Raw genomic sequence first — 22,103 nt, forward strand, 5'->3', positions numbered from 1 at the left:
GCACTGTCGGTGGGAATGTAAATTGATGCAGCCACTATGGAGAACAGTATGGAGGTTCCTTAAAAAACTACAAATAGAACTACCATATGACCCAGCAATCCCACTACTGGGCATATACCCTGAGAAAACCATAATTCAGAAAGAGTCATGTAACAAAATGTTCATTGCAGCTCTATTTACAATAGCCAGGACATGGAAGCAACGTAAGTGTCCATCATCAGATGAATGGATAAAGAAGATGTGGCACATATATACAATGGAATATTACTCAGCCATAAAAAGAAACGAAATTGAGTTATTTGTAGTAAGGTGGATGGACCTAGAGTCTGTCATAGAGAGTGAAGTAAGTCAGAAAGAGAAAGATAAATACCGTATGCTAACACATATATATGAAATCTAAGAAAAAAAAATGTCATGAAGAACCTAGGGGTAAAACGGGAACAAAGACACAGACCTACTAGAGAATGGACTTGACGATATGGGGAGGGGGAAGGGTAAGCTGTGACAGAGTGAGAGAGTGGCATGGACATATATACACTACCAAACGTAAAATAGCTAGCTAGTGGGAAGCAGCCACAAAGCGCAGGAGGATCAGCTAGGTGGTTTGTGACCGCCTGGAGGGGTGGGATAGGGTGGGTGGGAGGGAGGGAGACGCAAGAGGGAAGAGACATGCGAACATATGTATATGTATAACTGATTCACTGTGTTATAAAGCAGAAACTAACACACCATTGTAAAGCAATTATACTACAATAAAGATGTTAAAAAAAAAAATAACTACCATACGACCCAGCAATCCCACTACTGGGCATATACCCTGAGAAAACCATAATTCAAAAAGAGTCATGTACCACAATGTTCATCGCAGCTCTATTTACAATAGCCATGACATGGAAGCAACCTAAGTGTCCATCAACAGATGAATGGATAAAGAAGAAGTGGCACATATATACAATGGAATATTACTCAGCCATAAAAAGAAACGAAACTGAGTTATTTGTAGTGAGGTGGATGGACATAGAGTCTGTCATACAGAGTGAAGTAAGTCAGAAAGAGAAAAATAAATACCGTATGCTAACACATATATATGGAATCTAAGAAAAAAAATGGTTATGAAGAACCTAGGGGCAGGACAGGAATAAAGACGCAGACGTAGATGACATGAGGAGGGGGAAGGGTAAGCTGGGACAAAGTGAGAGAGTGGCATGGACATATACACACTACCAAATGTAAAATAGATAGCTAGCGGTATCCGCTGCATAGCACAGGGAGATCAGCTTGGTACTTTGTGACCACCTAGAGGGGTGGAATACGGAGGGTGGGAGGGAGACGCAAGAGGGAGGAGATATGGGGATATATATATACATATAGCTGACTCACTTTGTTACAAACAGAAACTAACACACCACTGTAAAACAATTATACTCCAATAAAGATGCTAAAAAAGAAAAAAGTGTGGTCTTCTTGGTAAAACACTGATTGCACTATCATTGAAAACGTTCAAAAAGAGAGGCTGGACAATGACAAAGAGCTACAGTAGTTGTAAAAAGATTTCTGGATTTAATCATATAAGTACCACTTTTGAGAATTTGCTGTAGCCCAGGCAATTTCCTAGAATGTTTTATATATACAGGCAGCCCTCGTCTTGTAGGATGCCATGCTTACTGAAACTTGTGCATGTGGGGACCGTGCAAAATAGGAACATGGCTCAGATATGCACAAGTTTCAGCTAACTTGATGCTGTGCAAAGTGAGAGCTGCCTGTGTGTGTGTGTGTGTGTGTGTGTGTGTGTGTGTGTGTGTGCTTGCGCATGCACGCATCTGTATGTAAGTGAATCATCATATCCATTTAGTGACCTAGCTACAGTTGTCCACATTCAAAGATGAGAAAACTAAGATCATAGATGTCATGGCACTTGCCCCATGACTAACACTCAACAAGTATCAATACTCAAGACTGCTGATACTACAGCTTGGGCACACTCTTTAGCACTTTGAAGTAAGCCCCCTACTCTACCCTCAGTTTCCAGTACTCTGTCTGGTACACAATATTTGCTGAATGAACAATTTATTGAACAAATGCATTAACAAATAGCAAAAATTGCTAAAATTTCAGGGTTTTTCAAATTCAAAAATATGTTTTTTAGAAATCTTTTTATATGAGAAACTTGCGATTCATTAAAATATCATAATCATATTCTCATTCATAAAGAGCATCTTGAGGAGAGTAAAACAAGGCCTATAGGATGTTTTCCCTGAGACCTAGGGAAATACTTGAGGTGGTAGGAAAGGCAGGGAGATAAGTAACTGAATAAGAACTGCAAGAAGAGTGCCTTTTTCAGGAACACGGCCTGCAGCCCAACCAGTGCCAGGCTTTTCGGTTTTTCAAATTGCCAATGCGTGGTAAAGAGAATGAAAGCCCAGTAACATCACCATTTCACACCTGTTACAATAATGGATTCAACCAAGAATTACCAATGAGTGCTAAGTCCACCGGATGAAGACTTTTTGGAAACAAAGATAGTTGCATATTCTTGCAATATCACTCAGTTGAGTACTTATTAATCATAATAGGGAGATGGATAAACCTGTTGACCACAACTTTAACCAAATGATCAAACTTACTATCACTAGTTATGAGAAAAACTTATACAGTGTGTTTTGTGATATGTCTAATTGATACAATATTATAACTTACCTAACATTCCTGCCAAAAGTGTTTTACTTGAATGTAATCATGAGTAAACAGAAAGATAAGTCCACACTGAGAGAAATTCTGCAAAGTAACTGGCCTAGACTCTTTAAAAAATGTCTACGCAATGAAAGACAAATTTAACAAAAATGTAGGGGACACTGTAAAATTAAAGGGGACTCAAAGTTATAACAGATAAATGCAATACATGGTGCTCGACTACATGTAGCACCCAACTGAATCAGAGAAGTTTGCATGTGGACTATATATTTCTGCCTCAGCTCTAAATCCTTAGCTCAAATTTTTAACTCTAATTTGAGATACCGGAGCTGGATCTAGTAATGTAAACAGTTTTCTTTTGCCAACTGGAGTAAATGAGGCTTTATCAGTAGAGGGCGTGGAGGGGCTTACGAGGCAGCAGCAAGGGGCTTCCCAGCCTTGTTTTGGTTTCGATTGATTTCTCCTTCCACTTGCAGAACTGCTGTCAGCTGGTCTGTGAGGAACCAATAGTGCTCGCCTTCCAGCCAGGTGCTCTACCCAGAAATTCCATTCAAACTCCAGTCAACCTTCACCAAGTTTCTCGGCTTATGGACCATCCACTGAACACTGAACACCCTTCCTATGAGGCCTTATTCTGCTTTGCAGGAGGCAGCTTCTTCCACAATTGATCCTTATGTGGATACTTTCCTGCATCCCTAAAGGCTGTGGCTGCTCCCTACGTCTGCTATTCCTACATTCTTTAGAGCAGGGGTCTGCAAGCTTTCCCTGTAAAGGGCTAGATAGTAAATAATTTAGACTTTGGGTCTGTAAGGTCTCTGTTTCAACTACTCAATTCTGGTTTTGGAGAAAAGAAATAAAAATGTATAAAAAGATCACTTTGAAGAGTTTGAAAGAAGCCGAGGGAAAGGGGGTGACAGCATCTCAAGAGGTTGGGAAGAGCCCACACTGAAAGTCACCTTTGACCTGCTGCCTGGCTTTAGCAGCCAGATACCAGAAGGTGGCAGCAGAGAGCTATTCTAGTGAAAGAGACTCCTGTGCTACAAGAAAGGACAGCTGAAGAGCAATGCATGGAACAGTCAATGCTATGTGTCCAGAGACCCACGTTTAAAGAGAAAATGGGAGGAGACACTAAACATAAATAAATCTAAGCTCAGAATCACAGATGTAGCATCAGTTTGATTTCCAGTGACAGAAGGGGCACTAAGAAAAAAGCTGTAGAATTCATTACATAAGGCATGAGACCACGAACAGAGAGAAACAGACTTTAAAATTAAGAATTAAAATCATAAAGGAAAATTTGGGATTTGTGCAAATAACTGTGTGCTGGGCTGAATTAGTGGGGCAGGGCAGCTCTGGCTGGGCACTGCCAGGGCAGTTTTTGGTGGTCAGGACCCTAATAGACAATCCAGGTGGCAGCCCAACTTGGTAATATCCAAAAATAAACACAACGATGCTATTTTATCTTTTTTTTTTAATGAAGGTATATGTGTCTTTTTTTGTAGAAATATTTTTAAATTAAAAAAAAATTAAAGTGAACCCCCAAACCCAGAGATACACATTTGACTTTTTGGTGTATTCCTTTTTAGGTCCACGGATTAAATATTATCTTTGGCAGAGTCAGCCTAATAAGGTCTTTTTCAGCCACTAAAAAAACAGAACTTCCATTAATTTTTTAAATTCTAAATTAAATGAATTTGCAATTTATCCTTGTACTCATATATTTAACTACTACTCTATTTCCTAGAAATCTGTGTATTTAAATTTTCCCACTAACTATGTATTCATGCTTTCCATAAACATTTATAGAGTACCTACTTTGTTCTAAGCACTGTTAGGTCTAGCGATGCAGCAGTGTACAAAACAGACAATAATTCTTGTCCTCCTGTAGCATACTTTCTGGCAGTTATTATGTAATTAATTATAAACCTTTAAATATGCATCTTTAAAGTTTTTGTCCATCTTTGTTATCTGGTGACTTTAAGTCATATTTTTAGAAATAATGTTAATGAATTATAGATTATGAATGTATTTAAAATTCTTTACTTACACTGATAAATTACTTTCCAGAAAGGTTCTGTCAATACTAATTTACAGTGAGTTGGAAACTCCAGCAGCTTATGAGAGTCGATATATCAATGTCTTTGCCTTTATCAAATATTAGTTTTCATAGATGTAAAATTGGGATAACATACTCTTTTCTACAAAATTACTGTGAGAGTTGAAGATAACACATACAAAGGAGTTGACCCAAGGCAGCATTCACATTAAGCATTCAACAAACAACTATTACTTTCAGTGTGTTTTTCAGAATCTATACATTTATCAGGAGACAAACATGAGTTAAATGTGTCAGTTATTAAAGACTGTCCAAAAAAGTTAAGGTAGCCAGCCTCCTTCTATGAAGTGTTCTTTATGTTGTTTATCCCTAATACTTTTGAAAATATATTATCTGTCAGGCTCCAAGTTAAATGTTTTATATACAATATTATTTATCACACAAAGGTACAACAGAAGTATTGTTACACTCATTTAAGAGATGAGAAACCTAGGCTCAATATGGGTAAGTAATATTCTCAAAATAAATAATTAGCAGAACCAGGATTTAAATTAATGAAACATTTGACTCCAAAACCTATACTCGATCAACAAAATCATATTTCTCTTTGAAAAGGGAGAAAAAAAAAAGAAACAAAATTCACAGATTGAAATGGAAATGCTGAAGAGCTAATTCATCACCTCTTTTCTGGCAAACAAATCTGTAATCCAGTAGAATGGAAATGGAAGTTATGTTTTCATGTAGTTTTTGCACCAAGTCAAATAAAGTTTTTTTCTGTCCTCAAATGTTTGCACCATCAACATGCTTTATTTCTATATTTTTCAGGTTTATTTACTCCCTCATACATGTGTCAGGAAAATAAACTTTTCTGATACTTAACTAAGGGGATACCCAGCTGCCATCTGAAGGACTTACATCTTAATATACCTTTACACTACTTCTGTTTTATCTGTGCCTTAATGCTTTTTCCCAGCAAACATGTACCACTAATTGGATGCTCCCAATATTACAGTTAATGGCTTCCTTTCACTCAGCTTTGACAAAGTATTCTGCCTCTGAATGTAGTAGGGAAGAATCTTAGTAAACTAAAATCAAATGGAACAAATGTAAAAGAGTACAAGATCTAAGTTGTAAATATGTTTCATAGAAAGGGCTAAAGAAGAGTGATTATGCTAGCAATTAAAAGTATAAACGACTCTGAGATTCTAGGCTGCTTAAACCAGAGGGAAACATGAAACTTTGGAGAATGCCTAATTATTAATAAGAGAAGGAATACAATTTTATCAAGAAAAGTTTTCTCTTAGTTCTGAAATCTAAAGTAAACTAGGTGCATAGATTTTTGACCATCTTGAGCAGTATGACCATATCTCTCATTAGTATGAAAAAACAAGCAGCAATGGTCAATTTTGACCATTACTTTTACCAACCTTTGTTAAAGGCCAAGGATGTAATATCAGCTCATAACTCAATAAAGGCTATTGCACATGGGTCAAAAGTAATATCCTCTAGATTTGACTAGGAAGCATAAATTCTCAAGAATCAAAATGAATAAATTATCAGAATGTCCATTTTATAACCATTTTAAAAATACCACCAGTTTCACCTGGAATTGCGATAGAAGTTGCATAGTGCACAAATCAAATTGTGGCTTATTAAGGTTGTTTTGTTCTGTCCATTGAACAAGATGGACTTGCTCTAAAGAGGCCTGGAGTGGCAGAAATTATGCTCTTCAAGAAAGCTTTTTAGAAGGTTTTGATTTTTACTTTGCTCAAATAAAGGCCCTATAAACTTTGATTCAGAGATGAACAAATAGTATTTGAAGGCAGGGCCAAGATTTTTCTCTAAAAAGGAGTTAAGGGTTGGTTGAAATATTTGAAAAAGAACTCAAGCAAAGTCACAAACTTCTAAACTGTAAAGTTATAGACCATATTACCGTGGCCAAGAACATTCTAAGGACAACACATTGTCTTTTCCTAGCATTAAAAATACTACTCAGCCATAAAAAAGAATGAAATAATTCCATTTGCAGCAACACAGATGGACCTAGAGATTATCATACTAAGTGAAGTAAGTCAGACAGAGAAAGGCAAATATCATATGATATCACTTATATGTGGAATCTAAACCATGACACAAGTGATGAAACAGAAACAGACTCACAGACATAGAAAACAAACTTACGGTTACCAAAGGGGAAAGGAGGTGGGGAGGGATAAATTAGGAGTTTGGGATTAGCAGATACAAACTACTCTATATAAAGTAGATAAACCTCAAGGTCCTACTACTATATAGCACAGGGAACTATTGATACAGTCAATATCCTGTAATAAATCATAATGGAAAAGAATATGAAAAAATACAAATATATTTATGTATAAATGAACTACATTTCTGTACAAGAAACTAGCACAACATTGTAAATCAACTATACTTCAATTTAAAAAAAGAGAAAAAATGACCCTTAAACATCTAAACAAACTTTTAAAAAAGGAATCATACACATATATGTATAACAGAATCACTTTGCTGTACACCTGAAACTAACACAGCATTGTTAATCAACTATACTCCAATATAAAATAAAAAGTTATAAAAAAGGAATCATACAATGTCTGTGATCAGACAACAAGGGAATTAAACTAGAAATCCATAACAGAAAGATAACTGGAAAGTCCCTAAATATTTAAAGACTAAAAAGCATACTTTTAAATAATACATGGTCAAGGAATCAATCTCAAGAGAATTTTAAAATATTTTTGACTAAATAAAAATGGGGACGTAATTTATCAAAATTGTGATATGCAGCAAAAGCAGAGCTTAGAAGGAAATTCAAAGCATTGAATGCATATGTTAGAAAAGAAGAAAGATTTAACATCAAAAATCTAAGTTTCCACCTTAGGAAACTATAAAAAGAAGAGCAAATTAAATCCAAAGTCAGCAGAAGAAAAGAAACAGGAGACATAATTACAGGTCCCATGGATATTGTAAGGATAATAAAGGAACACTGTGAAAAACTCTTTGCTGAAAAATTAGATAACCGAGATGAAATGGACCAATTCCTTGAAAGACACAATCTGCCAAAACTCATACAAGAAGAAACAGATGATCTAAATAGGTCTGTTAAAGAAATGGGATCAATACTTAATAACCTTCCAAAATAAAGGCATCAAGCCCAGAGGGGTTTATTAGTGAATTCTACCAAACATTTAGGAAGAAATTATACTAATTCTCTACAATTTCCTTTGGAGGATAGAAGCAGAGGGACTACTTCCTAACTCACTCTATGAAGGCAGCATTACTGTAATACCAAAACCTGACAAAGACATTACAAGAGAAAACTACAGACCAATATCACTCATGAAAATAGATGTAAAAGTCCTCAACAAAATATTAGCAAATCAAATTCAACAATGTGTAAAAAGAATTATACACCATGACTATGCAGGATTTATCCCAGGTATGCAAGGCTAGTACAACATTTGAAAATCAATTAATGTAATCAATTATATCAACAGGCTAATGAGGAAATAATCACACGTTCGTAACAATAAGTACAGAAACAACATTAGACAATATCCAACATTCATTCGTGGTAAAAACTCTCAATAAGTTAAAATAAAGAGGAACTTCCTCTACTTGATAAAGAATATCTACAAAAAATCTACAGCTACCGTTATAGTCAATGGTGAAAAACTCAAAATTTACCACTAGGGTCAGGTACAAACAAGCAAAGATGTCCCACCTCAACAATCCTTTTCAGTATTGTACTGGAAATCCTTGAAAATGCATTGACAAGAAAAGCAAATTAAAGATATACAGATTGGGAAGGAAGAAAAACTGTCTTTGTTTGTGAATGACACGACTGTCTATGTAAAAATTTGAAACAATTATCAAAAATACTTCTGGAACTAAATAAGCAATTATAGCAATTAACACAAGGTTAATACACAAATATCAATTGTTTTCCTATATAATAAAAATAAACAAGTGTAATTGTAAATTAAAAACACAACATCATTTAAATTAGTACTCCCCTTAATGAAATACTTAGATATAAATCTAACAAAATATGTACAAGAGCCATACAAAAAAACTAAAAAACTCTGATGAAATTAAAAAACTAAATAAATGTAGAGATATTCCATGTTAATGCATAGGCAGACTCAACAATGTTAAGAAGTCAGTTCACCCCAACTTGATCTATAAGTTCAATTTATCCCCTATCAATATCCCAGCAAGTTATTTTGGGAATACTGACAAACTAATTCCAAAGGAGAGGCAAAAGACCCAGAAGAGGCAACACCATATTGAAGAAAAACAAAGATGGAGAGCTGACAACACTCAATATCAAGACATACTACTAAGCTACAGTATTTAAAACAGTGTGGTATTGGCAAAAGAACAGACAAATAGATCAATGGAACAAAACAAAGAGTCCAGAAATAGACCCACAGAAATACAGTCAACTGATCTCTGACAAAGGAACAATGAGTACATAATGGAGCAAAGAAAGTCTTTTCAACAAATGAGGTTGGAACAACTAGACATCTACATGCAAAAAAACTGAAGCTAGTCACAGACTTTACACCTTTCCCAAAAATTAATTCAAAAAGAATCACAGACCTAATTGTAAAACGCAAAACTACAAAACTCCCAGAAGATAATAACATAGGAGAAAACCTAGATGACCTTGGGTATGGCAATGACTTTTTAGATATAACACCAAAGGCATGATCCATGAAAGAAAGAATTGATAAGCTGGACTTCATTAAAATTAAAACTTCTGCTCTGTGAAAGACAATGTCAAAAGTGAGAAGACAAGACACAGAGCAGGAGAAGGTTTTGCAAAAGACACACCTGATAAAGGGCTGTTATCTAAAATATTATTGAAAAAACCTGAAAACTCAATAGTAAGAAAATAAACCTGATTTAAAATATATCACAGACCTTAATGGACATCTCACCAAAGAAGATATACAATGGCAAATAAGCATATGAAAGATGCTCCTCATCACGTGTCATCAGAGAAATGTAAATTAAAACAACAGTAAGCTAGTTCTACAAACCTATTTCAATGGCCAAAATCATGACCACTGACAACAACAACTATTGGCGAGGATGTGAAGTAACAGGAACTCTCATGCATTGCTGGTGCGAACGCAAAACAGTACAACCACTCTGGAATCCAGTTTGGTAGTTTCTTACAAAATTAAATATATTCTTATTAAAAGATCCAGCAATCACATTTCTTGGTATTTACCCAAAGGACTTGAAAACTTATATCCACACAAAAACCTGCACATGGATGTTTATAGTGGCTTTATTTTTATTTATTTTTAACATCTTTATTGGAAGATAATTGCTTTACAATGGTGTGTTAGTTTCTGCTTTATAACAAAGTGAATCAGCTATACACATACATATAGCCTCACACCTCCTCCCTCTTGTATCTCCCTCTCATCCTCCCTATCCCATCCCTCTAGGAGGTCACAAAGCTCCGAGCTGATCTCCCTGTGTTATGTGGCTGCTTCCCACTAGCTTTCTATTTTACATTTGGTAGTATATATAAGTACATTACACTCCCTCACTTCGTCCCAGCTTACCCTTCCCCCTCCCCGTATCCTCAAGTCCATTCTCTAGTAGGTCTGCGTTTTTATTCCTGTCTTGCCCCTACGTTCTTCGTGACCCTTTTTTTGTTTTTTTTAGATTCAATATATATGTGTAGCATACGGTATTTGTTTTTCTCTTTCTGACTTACTTCACTCTGTACGACAGACTCTAGGTCCATCCACCTCACTACAAATAACTCAGTTTTTTCTTTTCATGGCTGAGTAATATTCCACTGTATATATGTGTCACATCTTCTTTATCCATTCATCTGTCGACGGACACTTAGGTTGCTTCCATGTCCTGGTTATTGTAAATAGAGCTGCGATGACATTGTGGTACATGACTCTTTTTGAATTATGGTCTTCTCAGGGTATATGCCCAGTAGTGGGATTGCTGTGTCATCTGGCAGTTCTATTTTTAGCTTTTTAAGGAACCTCCATACTGTTCTCCATAGTGGCTGCATCAATTTACATTCCCACCAACAGTGCAAGAGGGTTCCCTTTTCTCCACACCTTCTCCAGCATTTATCGTTTGTAGATTTTTCCATGATGGCTATTCTGACTGGTGTGAGGTAATACCACATTGTAGTTTTGATCTGCATCTCTCTAATGATTATTGATGTTGAGCATTCTTTCATGTGTTTGTTGGAAATCTGTATATACTCTTTGGAGAAATGTCTATTTAGGTCTTCTGCCCATTTTTGGATTGGGTTGTTTGTTTTTTGTTATTGAGCTGCATGAGCTGATTGTAAATTTTGGAGATTAATCCTTTGTCAGTTGCTTCATTTGCAAATATTTTCTCCCATTCTGAGGGCTGTCTTTTTGTCTTGTTTATGGTTTCCTTTGCTCTGCAAAAGCTTTTAAGTTTCATTAGGTCCCATTAGTTTATTTTTTATTTCCATTTCTCTAAGAGGTGGGTCAAAAAAATCTTGCTGTGCTTTATGTCATAGAGTGTTCTGCCTATGTTTTCCTCTAAGAGTTTTGTAGTGTCTGGCTTTACAGTTAGGTCTTTAATTCATTTTGAGTTTATTTTTGTGTTTAGTGTTACAGAGTGTTCTAGTTTCATTCTTTTACATATAGCTGTCCAGTTTTCCCAGGACCAGTTACTGAAGAGGCTGTCTTTTCTCCATTGTATATTCTTGTCTCCTTTATCAAAAATAAGGTGACCATATATGCGTGGGTTTATCTCTGGGCTTTCTACCATGTTCCATTGATCTACATTTCTGTTTTTGTGCCAGTACCATACTGTCTTGATTACTGTAGCTTTGTATTATAGTCTGAAGTCAGGGAGCCTGATTCCTGCAGCTCCATTTTTCTTTCTCAAGGTTGCTTTGGCTATTCGGTGTCTTTTGTGTTTCCATACAAGTTGTGAAATTTTTTGTTCCAGTTCTGTGAAAAATGCCAGTGGTAGTTTGATAGGGATTGCATTGAATCTGTAGATTGCTTTGGGTAGTATAGTCATTTTCACAATGTTGATTCTTCCAATCCAAGAACATGGTACATCTCTCCATCTGTTTGTATCATCTTTAATTTCTTTCATCAGTGTCTTATAATTTTCTGCATACAGGTCATTTGTCTCCTTAGGTAGGTTTATTCCTAGGTATTTTATTTTTTTTGTTGCAATGGTAAATGGGAGTGTTTCCTTAATTTCTCTTTCAGATTTTTCATCATTAGTGTATAGGAATGCAAGAGATTTCTGTGCATTAATTTTGTATCCTGCTACTTTACCAAATTCATTGATTAGCTCTAGTAGTTTTCTAGTAGAGTCTTTAGGATTCTCTATGCATAGTATCATGTCATCTGCAAACAGTGACAGCTTTACTTCTGCTTTTCCAATTTGGATTCCTTTTATTTCTTTTTCTTCTCTGATTGCGGTGGCTAAAACTTCCAAAACTATGTTGAATAATAGTGGTGATAGTGGGCAACCTTGTGTTCCTGATCTTAGTGGAAATGGTTTCAGTTTTTCACCATTGAGAACGATGTTGGCTGTAGGTTTGTCATATATGGCCTTTATTATATGGAGGTAAGTTCTCTCTATGCCTACTTTCTGGAGGGTTTGCCAATATTTGGAAGCTATCTAGATACTTATCCGTACGTGAATGGATAAACTGTGGTACATCCAGACAACAGAATATTTTTCAGTGCTAAAAAGAAATGAGCTATCAAGTCATGAAAACACATAGAGGAACCTTAAATGTATATTAGTAAGTGAGAAAAACCAAGGATCTGAAAAGGCTACATATTGTATGATTCCAACTATATGACATTCTGGAAAAGGCAAAACTATGGAGTAAAAGATCAGTTGTTGCCATGGTTTGGGGAGTGGGGAGAGGAATGAATAGGCAGAGTATAGAGGAGTTTTAGGGAAGTTAAAATACTCTGTATGATACCATAATGATGGACATATGCCATTATACATTTGTTCAAAATAAAGGCATGTACACAACATCAAGAGTGAACCATAATGTAAACTATAGACCTTGAGTGATTATGATGTGGCAATGTATGTTCATTGATTGTATCAAATGTACCACTCTGCTGGGGTATGTTGATAATGGGTGAGGCTATGCATGTGTGGAAGCATGGGGATATGGGAAATCTGTGTCCTTCAACTCAATTTTGCTGTGACCCTAATACTGCCCTAAAAAAATAAAGTCTTAAAAATCATCCCTAATATGGTTATTTTGAATTTTTGAACCTGACTCAATCTTTGTTTGTCAGAGTATATGTGTAGTTAGTATCTGACTGACTAGTTTATTCCAAGGCCAGCATCAGAAGACCTTGTCCCCAAAGTCTACACAGCTACCTAAAAGCTAGGCTACTTTGGGCAAATCACTTCACCCCAAAATGAGTGTATTAATAACAACCACACAGAATCATGAACACTAAATTAATTAACATGTATAGAGTCCAGCATATAGTAGGCTTGCAGAAAACTATGTCTTCCTTTCTACTGCCTTCCTTCTTTTCTACTAAGTTTTCACTTAGTTCTAATACCATCATTTTAACCTGGAACCAGAGTGGTTTGATATTTTACTTTTCTACCGGAATTCTGATATGTTCAAGCAAAAATCCTCCAAATTCCTGCAGCTTGAACAGAAATCTTCTACTGAATGTTAAGAAGTACTTAACATCTGATGAAAGCTTTCAAGAATTTTTTTTGTTACAATATCACATTCTCCAGACAATACTGGATGATTTTCTGTTCACACCATAATTGAACACATATTACCCTTTTATTGATTTATCTCCCATCACTATCAGCTAATTTTATCCTAAGACTTGGCTAATCATGTCTTTTCTGAATAGAACAGTTATTGGGATTGAAGGTATGGAAATATTGGGGCAAATCATCTGTAATAGCTGGAATATTCCATAAACTGCTAGATATTTTGATTGTTCAGGGTTGCTTCTAGTTTAAGACTGCCAAAAACTTATTGGGCATTTTATAGAGGCATTTGAAAAAAACATAATTCTGAAAGTCTACTTCTAAGGCTATAAAAGGTTATTTTTCAGATCTAGCTCATAGGTGGTATGGCTGTAATTAATTTCTGGAAGACATGTATTAAGGACTAATTTCAGTATCAACAAATACACAAAATTTTCTGCAAGTAAAACATGATGCCCTGACTGAGAAAATTATATAGATTTTAATTAATTAGACAATGAAAGACAGTGGGTCATTGCAAAGGTAGAAACTACAAACATGAATTACTACAAACCTGAATTGTCTAAGGACTATCTAGAAATTTATTTTTAATTCATTACCACTCTGACGCAGATATACATGTATACATCTAGAAATTTAATGTCCTATATATTCAACTCAGAGATTAGCAGACATGCATAGCAAAGGGGAATATTTCCTAGATGGAGTAATTTCTTTCTGTTGCTTCCTTCTAGTTATCTCTCAGCCATACAGCAGTTAAAGGACCTGATGAACAATTTCTTCAATTCGGCTTGATCTAGCCAGAAAGACACTTCGCTTTCGGCTGGCAATTTGGGTTGGCAAAGCAAGTATAGTGGAGTCACATCAAATTTGCACTTAACCTACATATTGTAGTTTATGGCATCAGGAAAATTTAGAATAAACAGTTCAATGCAATATCCTTCTTAATAAACTAGTGCCTCAGGTTAGTGAAGCAATATGTCTGAAGAATTAAAGTAGGTTGTGACAGCTATGGGACAAATACATGAATGATACCAAGGGTTTCCTGTCAACTGAATAAATAAAAACATTAAGTGGCCACATCTGTGCATGATGTCTTCACTGATAGTCTCAATGAAAAAAAATTAATTGATGGCCATAGAGCAACACATGTTAATGAAAAATCAAAGCAAATTATAAATGACATCAATAATATTGTTATATATGCTAAACCATGTGTATAATCACATTCCTTATATTTCTAAAATAATTTTGAGGTTAATTTTTACTATACATAACTTTTATTATACTGATTTTGAAACATATAAAATATGAACATCCCACTGGATAACCCATGGGAAGGGACATAGGCACAATATACCAAGTCAGTCGGAGAGCTGGACTCAGTATGGGAAGAAAATCCTGGTGTCACAGTACAGAAACATTTACTGGCAGACAATCTACATGTCCTAAATTTAAATAGCACAAGACAAAGTCTTCAGTGAAGATAGTGCTACTACAGGGCTTAAACAGAGAATACAGACTCTGTATTTTACAGATACTTGTATGACCAAAAGTCTTTAATAAAAAAAACACCAAAGATAGAAGAGGTGCGGATGTGATGTGTGATGGACAGAAGTAGCCTGTTAAAGTGGTCCCCTGGTTTGCGGTAAAACGGAGTTGACTTTGATAGTCCCTATGCCAAGTGGCAGGGAGTGGCTATTTGTCATCTCTCTCACATAGGAATGGATTAGACGCATATGAGCAGTTGTTTTTGCAGCTCTGTGGTCTACTAATTGCTTGGTACCCTGGAATCTAATAACTTGCAGGCCTAATGTAGGTACAGCCTTTTCTTACATTGGTAACTGTGCAAGGGCACTTCCCAGCATCCCTTCTTCCTACCAGAGACAGAACTATTATACGTTAGATATGTAGGATGAGACTGAACCAAGCACCACTCTCTTCTGGTGATCCAGGTAGTTTAAGGTTGGTGATAGAAAAAAGTAGACATGAGTGTTAGTTAGCTACATTGAGCCCCATTTCTCTTCTATTCAGGCTGGACCTCTGAAGAAAAGGGATTTTCTTCTGATTTATCAGAAGGAGTGACTTTTTTGAAAAGATTAATATAGCTTAAATTAAACTCTATCTATATTAAATCGATGAAATTCAGGCTCATTACCCTTTTCATAACTAAGAAGAACACAGAGATACAAACCTTGAATCTTCTTCTCACTTCTGCTGTTTTCTGTTCTAATTCCTCTGTTTTAAATCTGGTTAGGTGGAAAACGGCACCAATGTTATAAGCTTCCTTGTATAGCTGTTTAAGAAAATCTTCATTTTTTGACCTCAGTTGCAACAAAGATTGGATTTCAGACTTGAGCTCTGATTTTTTCCTTATACTGTTAAAAAAATAAAGCAAAAACACTGATATGATTATTCCAAAACAGTATACATTTAATAATAGTAAAAAAGGAACAAGGTCATATTTTATGTTACCAAAAATGCAAAATAAACAGATACTTAATCAAAACTTGATTAGAGAAAATATATCCCAAAATTCCATTTATTTTTCTTCTTCTCCTGATGGCTACCTCTAATCGTCAGGCTGTGCCCAATCTTAGGAGAATAAGTGTACTAATAAGAAAGGCCTGGGGAGCCAAGAGGCTCAAATTTCGGAGCACTCATTTCCTTCTACAGCAACCCATCTTTTCTAATCTTATATAACATTGCTACTAAGAATAATAAAATATAAGAAAACATAAATATTTTTATATATTTTATATATATTTATATATATATATAAAATAAAATATAAGAAACACTCAGCCCATGAAAAAGAGAAACAAAACTCAACAAAGGAAAACTAATAACTAAAACAAAACTCTCAAAAAGAGAACCAATAGCTAAGGGAAAAGAGTTAATAGAGGAAAAAAAGTAAGGCATTATTATCATTATAAAATTTACAAAAACACCAAGAAATATTTACTAAACTCTATGGCAAATTAGTTGTTTCTTGTCCAGATTGTGTAACACCTTTGTTCCAAATACAGATCGAGGCATACGATATAAGAATAAAATACTAAAAAGACATAGCTACAGTCAAAAATGAGGTAACCATGCCTGTAGAATAGAAATGAAACTGGAAAGCAAAGCAGGAGTTGAGGAGAAGCAGGAAGAAACTAGCTGAAGGTATTCCACCAGATGGGTTACCAGGTCAAGGTTCACTACATCACAGCAGGGGTTTGTGTGAGTTGCACTCGTTTGTGAAAGAACCAACTCACTGACAGAGGCTATAGGTTCATACAGAGCTAGGGCATTGGGAAGAGAAGACCCAAAGATCAAGAACTCAACCAATGGGTAAAGAAGGAATCAGAAGGGAAATCAAAAAATATCTTGAAACAAATAAAAATGAAAATACTAAAATACTAAAACTTACAGGATACAGCAAAAAGAGTTTTAAGATAGAAGTTTATAATGATAAATGCTTACATTAAGAAATAAAGATCTCAAATAAACCACCTAACTTTATACCTCAAGAACTAGAAAAATAAGAAGAAACTAAGCCTAATGTTAGGAGAAGAAAAGAAAAAACAACAATCAGAGCAAAACAAGTGAAATAAGCCAAAAACAAAAGAAAAGATCATCAACGGAAAGAGGTGTGTTTTTTAAAATATATAAAAATTGGTAAATCTTTAGCTACACTAAGAAAAATATAGAGAACTCAAACAAAATCAGAAATGAAAGGGGTCACACTACAACCTATACCATAAATATAGAAAGAATCAAAGAGACTTATGAGCAACTGTATGCCAAAATTTGGGTAACCTAGAAGAAATGTATACACTCCTAGAAATGTATAATCTGCTGAATCATGAAGAAATAGAAAATATGAACAGACCAATAATAAGAAAATTGAATCAGTAATTAAAAACTTCCAATGAAAAAAAGCTATGACCTGATGGCTTTACTGGTGAATTCTACCAAACATTTGAAGAAGAATTAACACGAACCTTTTCAAACTCTTTCCACAAATTGTAGAGGACAGAACACTTACAGACTTATTTAATGAGGCCAGCATTACCTTGATACTGAAGCCAGAAAAACAAACTACAAGAAAAGAAAATTATAGGCCAATAACTCTGATGAACACAGATGCAAAAACCTTCAATCAGAATTCAACAGCACATTAAAAAGATCATATACCATGATCAAGTGGGATTCATTCCTGGGATGCTAAGATGGTTCACATATGTAAATAAATAAATTCAATACACCACTTTAACAGAATTAAGGATAAAAACCATATGATCATCTCAATAGGTGCAGAAAAAGCATCTGACAAAATTCTACATCCATTTATGAGCAAAACTCTCCACAAGGTGCATATAGAGGGAATCTACCTCAACATAATCAAGGCCATATATGATGAGCCCACAGCTATAATCATACTCAATGGTGAAAAGCTGAAAGCTTTTTCTCTAAGATCAGCAACAAGATTAAGTGTGCCAACTCTTACCACTTCTATTCAACATAGTACTGGAAGTTTTAGCCAGAGAATTTAGGTAAGAAAAAGAAGTATGCAAATAAGAAAGGAATAATTAAAATTTTCTGTTGGCAGATGACATGGTCTTATATAGAAAATCCTTAAAACTCCACCAAAAAATGTATAATTAAATGAATTCAGTAAACTTGCAAGATACAAAATCAATACATAAAAATCTGTTGCATTTCTATAAACTAACAATGAACTACTTGAAAAAGACATAAAGAAAACAATCCAATTTATAATAGTATCAAAAATAATAAAGTACTCAAGAATCAATTTAACCAAGGAGGTGAAAATTCTGTATATTGACAGCTATAAGACATTGTTGAAAGAAATTAAGGAAGAAAAATAAATGGTAAGATATCCTGTGTTCATGGATTAGAATAATTAATAATGTTAAAAAGGTCATACTACACAAAGTAATCTAGAGATTCAATGCAATCTCTATCAAAATTCTAATCACATTTTTCACAGATACAGGAAAAAAAATCCTAATTCATATGGAACCAAAAAGGGTCCAAAGTAGCTAAAGTAATCTTGAGAAAGAAGGACAAAACTGGAGGTATAACACTTCTTATTTCAAACTATATTACAAAGCTTAGTAATCAAAACACTATGGTACTGGCATAAAAACAGACACATAGGCCAATGCAACAGAATCAACGGCCCAGAAATAAACCCAAGTATATAGAGTCAACTAATCTTTGACAAGGGTGCCAACAACACACAGTGGGGAAAAGATTATCTCGTCAATACATAAATATCCAGGGAAAACTGGGTAGTCACATGCAAAAACAAAAACTGTGCTCCTATCTTGCACCACTCATAAAAATTAACTTGAAATGGATTAAAGACTTAAATGCAAGAATTAAAACTATAAAACTCCTAGAAGGAAACACAGAGAAAAATCTCCTTGACATTGGTTTTGGCAATTATATTTGGCATATGACACCAAAAGCACAGGAAACAAATGCAAAAATCAACAAGTAGAACTATATCAAACTAAAAATCTTCTGCACAGCAAAAGAAATAATTAATAAATTGAAAAGGCAATCTACAGAATGAGAGAAAATATTTGCAAACCATTTATGTAATAAGGGGTTCATGTACAAAATGTGTAAGGAATTTATATAACTCAATAGGTAAAAACAAAATAACCCAATTATAAAAATGGGGAAATGACCTGAGTAGACGTTTTTCCAAAGAAGACATAAAAATGGCTAACAAGTACATGAAAAGGTGCTCAACATTAGTACTCACCAAGGAAATGCAAATCAATGACACAGTGAGGTATCACTTCTCACCAGTTAAGATGGCTTTTATCAAAAAGACAAGAGACAGAAAATGCTCACAAGGGAAGTGGAGAAAAGGGAATCCTTGTATACTGTTCATGGGAATGTAAATTGATACAGCCATTACGAAGCACAGTATAAAGGTTCCTCAAAAAAAAAAAAAAAAAAAATCCCACAACTACCATACGATCCAGCAATCCCACTTCTGGTTATATATACAAGGAAACAAAATCAGTTTCTCAAAGAGATGTCTGCAGCGTCTGTCCCATGTTCACTGCAGCATCATTCACAATAGTAAGATATGGAAACTACTTAAGTGTCTGTCAATGGATGAATGAACAAAGAAGTTGTGAGATCACTATACATATTGATATATAGTGAAATATTATTCAAGCATGAGAAATAAGGGAATCCTGCCATTTGCAATAAGATGGATGAATCTAGAGGGCATTATGCCAAGTGAAATAAGCCAGACAAAGAAAGACAAATGCTGTCATGATTTCATTTATATGAGGAATCTAAAGAAGAAAAAAACAGAAGTCAAAGAAATACAGAGCAGAATGGTGGTTACCAAGGGCTGACAGGTGGTGAAAATGGGGGAGATAGGGTCAAAGGTACAAGCCTTCAGTTATAAGATGAATAAGCTCTGAGGATCTAATGTACAGTATGATGACTGTAGTTAATAATACTGTATCGCTTACTTGAAATTTGCCGAGTGTAGACCTTAAGACCTCAGCACAAAATTTTTTAAAACAAGTAACTCTGTGAGGTTACTGATGTGTGGTATTTCACAAAGTTTGTCAAATCATTACATTTCACAGTTTTAATATATACAATTTTGACAATTGTACCTCAATAAAACTGAAAATTTTTTGAAGAAAATAACAGATGGGGGTGTATATAACAAAATTATACCTGAAAAATTTCCAGTACTGAAAACCAACATGGGTCATTAAATTGAAAAGTCCCACTTAGTGGTAAACTGGATATATTACACACACAGAAACACACACCCCCCTAGACATGGAATTGTGAAATTTCAGAACTCTGAAATAGGAAGAGAAAATTCTAAAGTTCCCAGAGAGAAAAAATAGATTACCAACAAAGAAATGATATCCAAATGTCGTCAGATGTCGTATCAAGCAAAACTAAATGAAATATGGATAAGTTTAGAGATTTAATGTACAACATGATGACTATAATTAATAATAGTAATTAATAATAATTAAATACTGGAAATTTGCTAAGATAGTATATTTCAGGTGCTCTCATCACACACCCACATAAAAGGTAACTGCATGAGATATGTTAATTAGCTTGAGGTAATCATTTCACTATGAATATTCAAATCATCATCATGTACACCTTAAATATGTACAATAGTTTAAAAACTAAATGAAAGAAAAACTGAAAAATATCTTCAAATTAATGAGAAAAAATAACTTTGGATCTAGAATATGATACTTTGAGAAAATCCTTGTTTGAATGGGTTGAATAGAAAATGAAGTATGAGTTCAGGGGAACAGGAGTGCTTATTTGCATAAGATTTGTTATAAAGAACAGAAGGACAGAGCTGGGATGCAGGTCTGCATTTTATCTTGTGTTTGCTTCTTTCCAAGCTGAGCAATATTAGGCAATGTTCATACGCTATTAAAAGAGAAATAATAATGATTCATGAGAAAGAGGAGAAAATTGTAGGTGCAAAGCCCCTGTGTAAGAGACAGCAGCATCTACTTGGCAAGTGCATGGGTAATGAGCAGAAGGGCCTTCCATTATTATATCAGAATGTGTGAAGACAGATGCAAATAGACTGGTAAGAGAAAAAGGTAATTCTCATTTATTGCATCTGTGTTCTCTATGAATTATATGGGAAGATTATTAAAGTGAGGGTGATGTGGGCATTAGGATTGAAGAGAGTAAGAAGATATGAAACAGTTGTCAGAAAAACTGAACTGTCTAGACATTTCTTGGTAGTGCTGAATGTCACTTGAGACTTATAGCCATAAAATTTAAGTTCTACTCAGGGGCAAATGTATTCCAATGCTAAAGAAGCTTAAATATTAGGGCCTCTAACTGATCCCCAGCCCTTATACAGTCCTTTGAGTGTTCCTAACAGTGTTTTCACATGGCCATATGTTTTTGTAAAGTTTGCAAAAATGAGATATTTTAACCACAATGACTATTTTCTTTTTCTAATATAATGTATCTTCTGTCAAGTGACATTAAAATGGCTGTGGGCATTCTGTATTCATGATCTTATGTTCTTTTTTTCATAAAGAGACCTCACATTCTATAACCTTTAAGGCCCATCAAACCAGGATTCCCCCATGATGACAGAAATTAGCGCACTCATGTTTTCCTTTAGCCACAATCAGAGGTTAGGATACTGGCTTAATTCAATGATAGGGCTTTTCAAGTCATAGAAACAAGGTTTTGAAAGTTATTTAAATGAATGCTTATTTTGATCAAATATAAGTAGGTTCTGTAAGAAAGGAAGGAAGGACAAGAAGGGGAATATACAAATATAGTAGGCATGATAGATTGGTCATCTTAAAGGGTCAAATAATTGTTAGAGTGACAGTACTAGGAGAGTAAGTAAGCTGGAGAGAGAGGTGTTGGTTGTCAGAGAGTGGACTCTTAAAACTGAGATCAGCAGGTAACTCCAATATTGGAAATGACAAGATATAGGTAAAACTGTCATAGAGGGTGGTTGGTGTGAGGTGGAAGACAAGATTATTAGGAATGTGTAGGTCTAAGAACT

The 22,103-nt window shown here is 34.9% G+C and overlaps 1 protein-coding gene across 1 annotated transcript in view; it reads right to left on the minus strand.

The window, feature by feature from the left end:
* CCDC178 (coiled-coil domain containing 178) overlaps positions 1-22,103 on the minus strand; it is a 360,636-nt gene that overhangs the window by 245,518 nt on the left and 93,015 nt on the right. The window contains exon 12 of the mRNA XM_027127538.1: positions 15,720-15,903. Coding sequence (XP_026983339.1) covers positions 15,720-15,903 — 184 coding nt within the window. The remainder of the gene's footprint in view (positions 1-15,719; positions 15,904-22,103) is intronic.

Source organism: Aethalodelphis obliquidens, unplaced genomic scaffold, assembly GCF_003676395.1.
Source record: "Aethalodelphis obliquidens isolate GAN/ISIS:26980383/991018 unplaced genomic scaffold, ASM367639v1 scaffold32, whole genome shotgun sequence".
In the NCBI taxonomy this organism is placed as follows: Eukaryota; Metazoa; Chordata; class Mammalia; order Artiodactyla; family Delphinidae; genus Aethalodelphis; species Aethalodelphis obliquidens.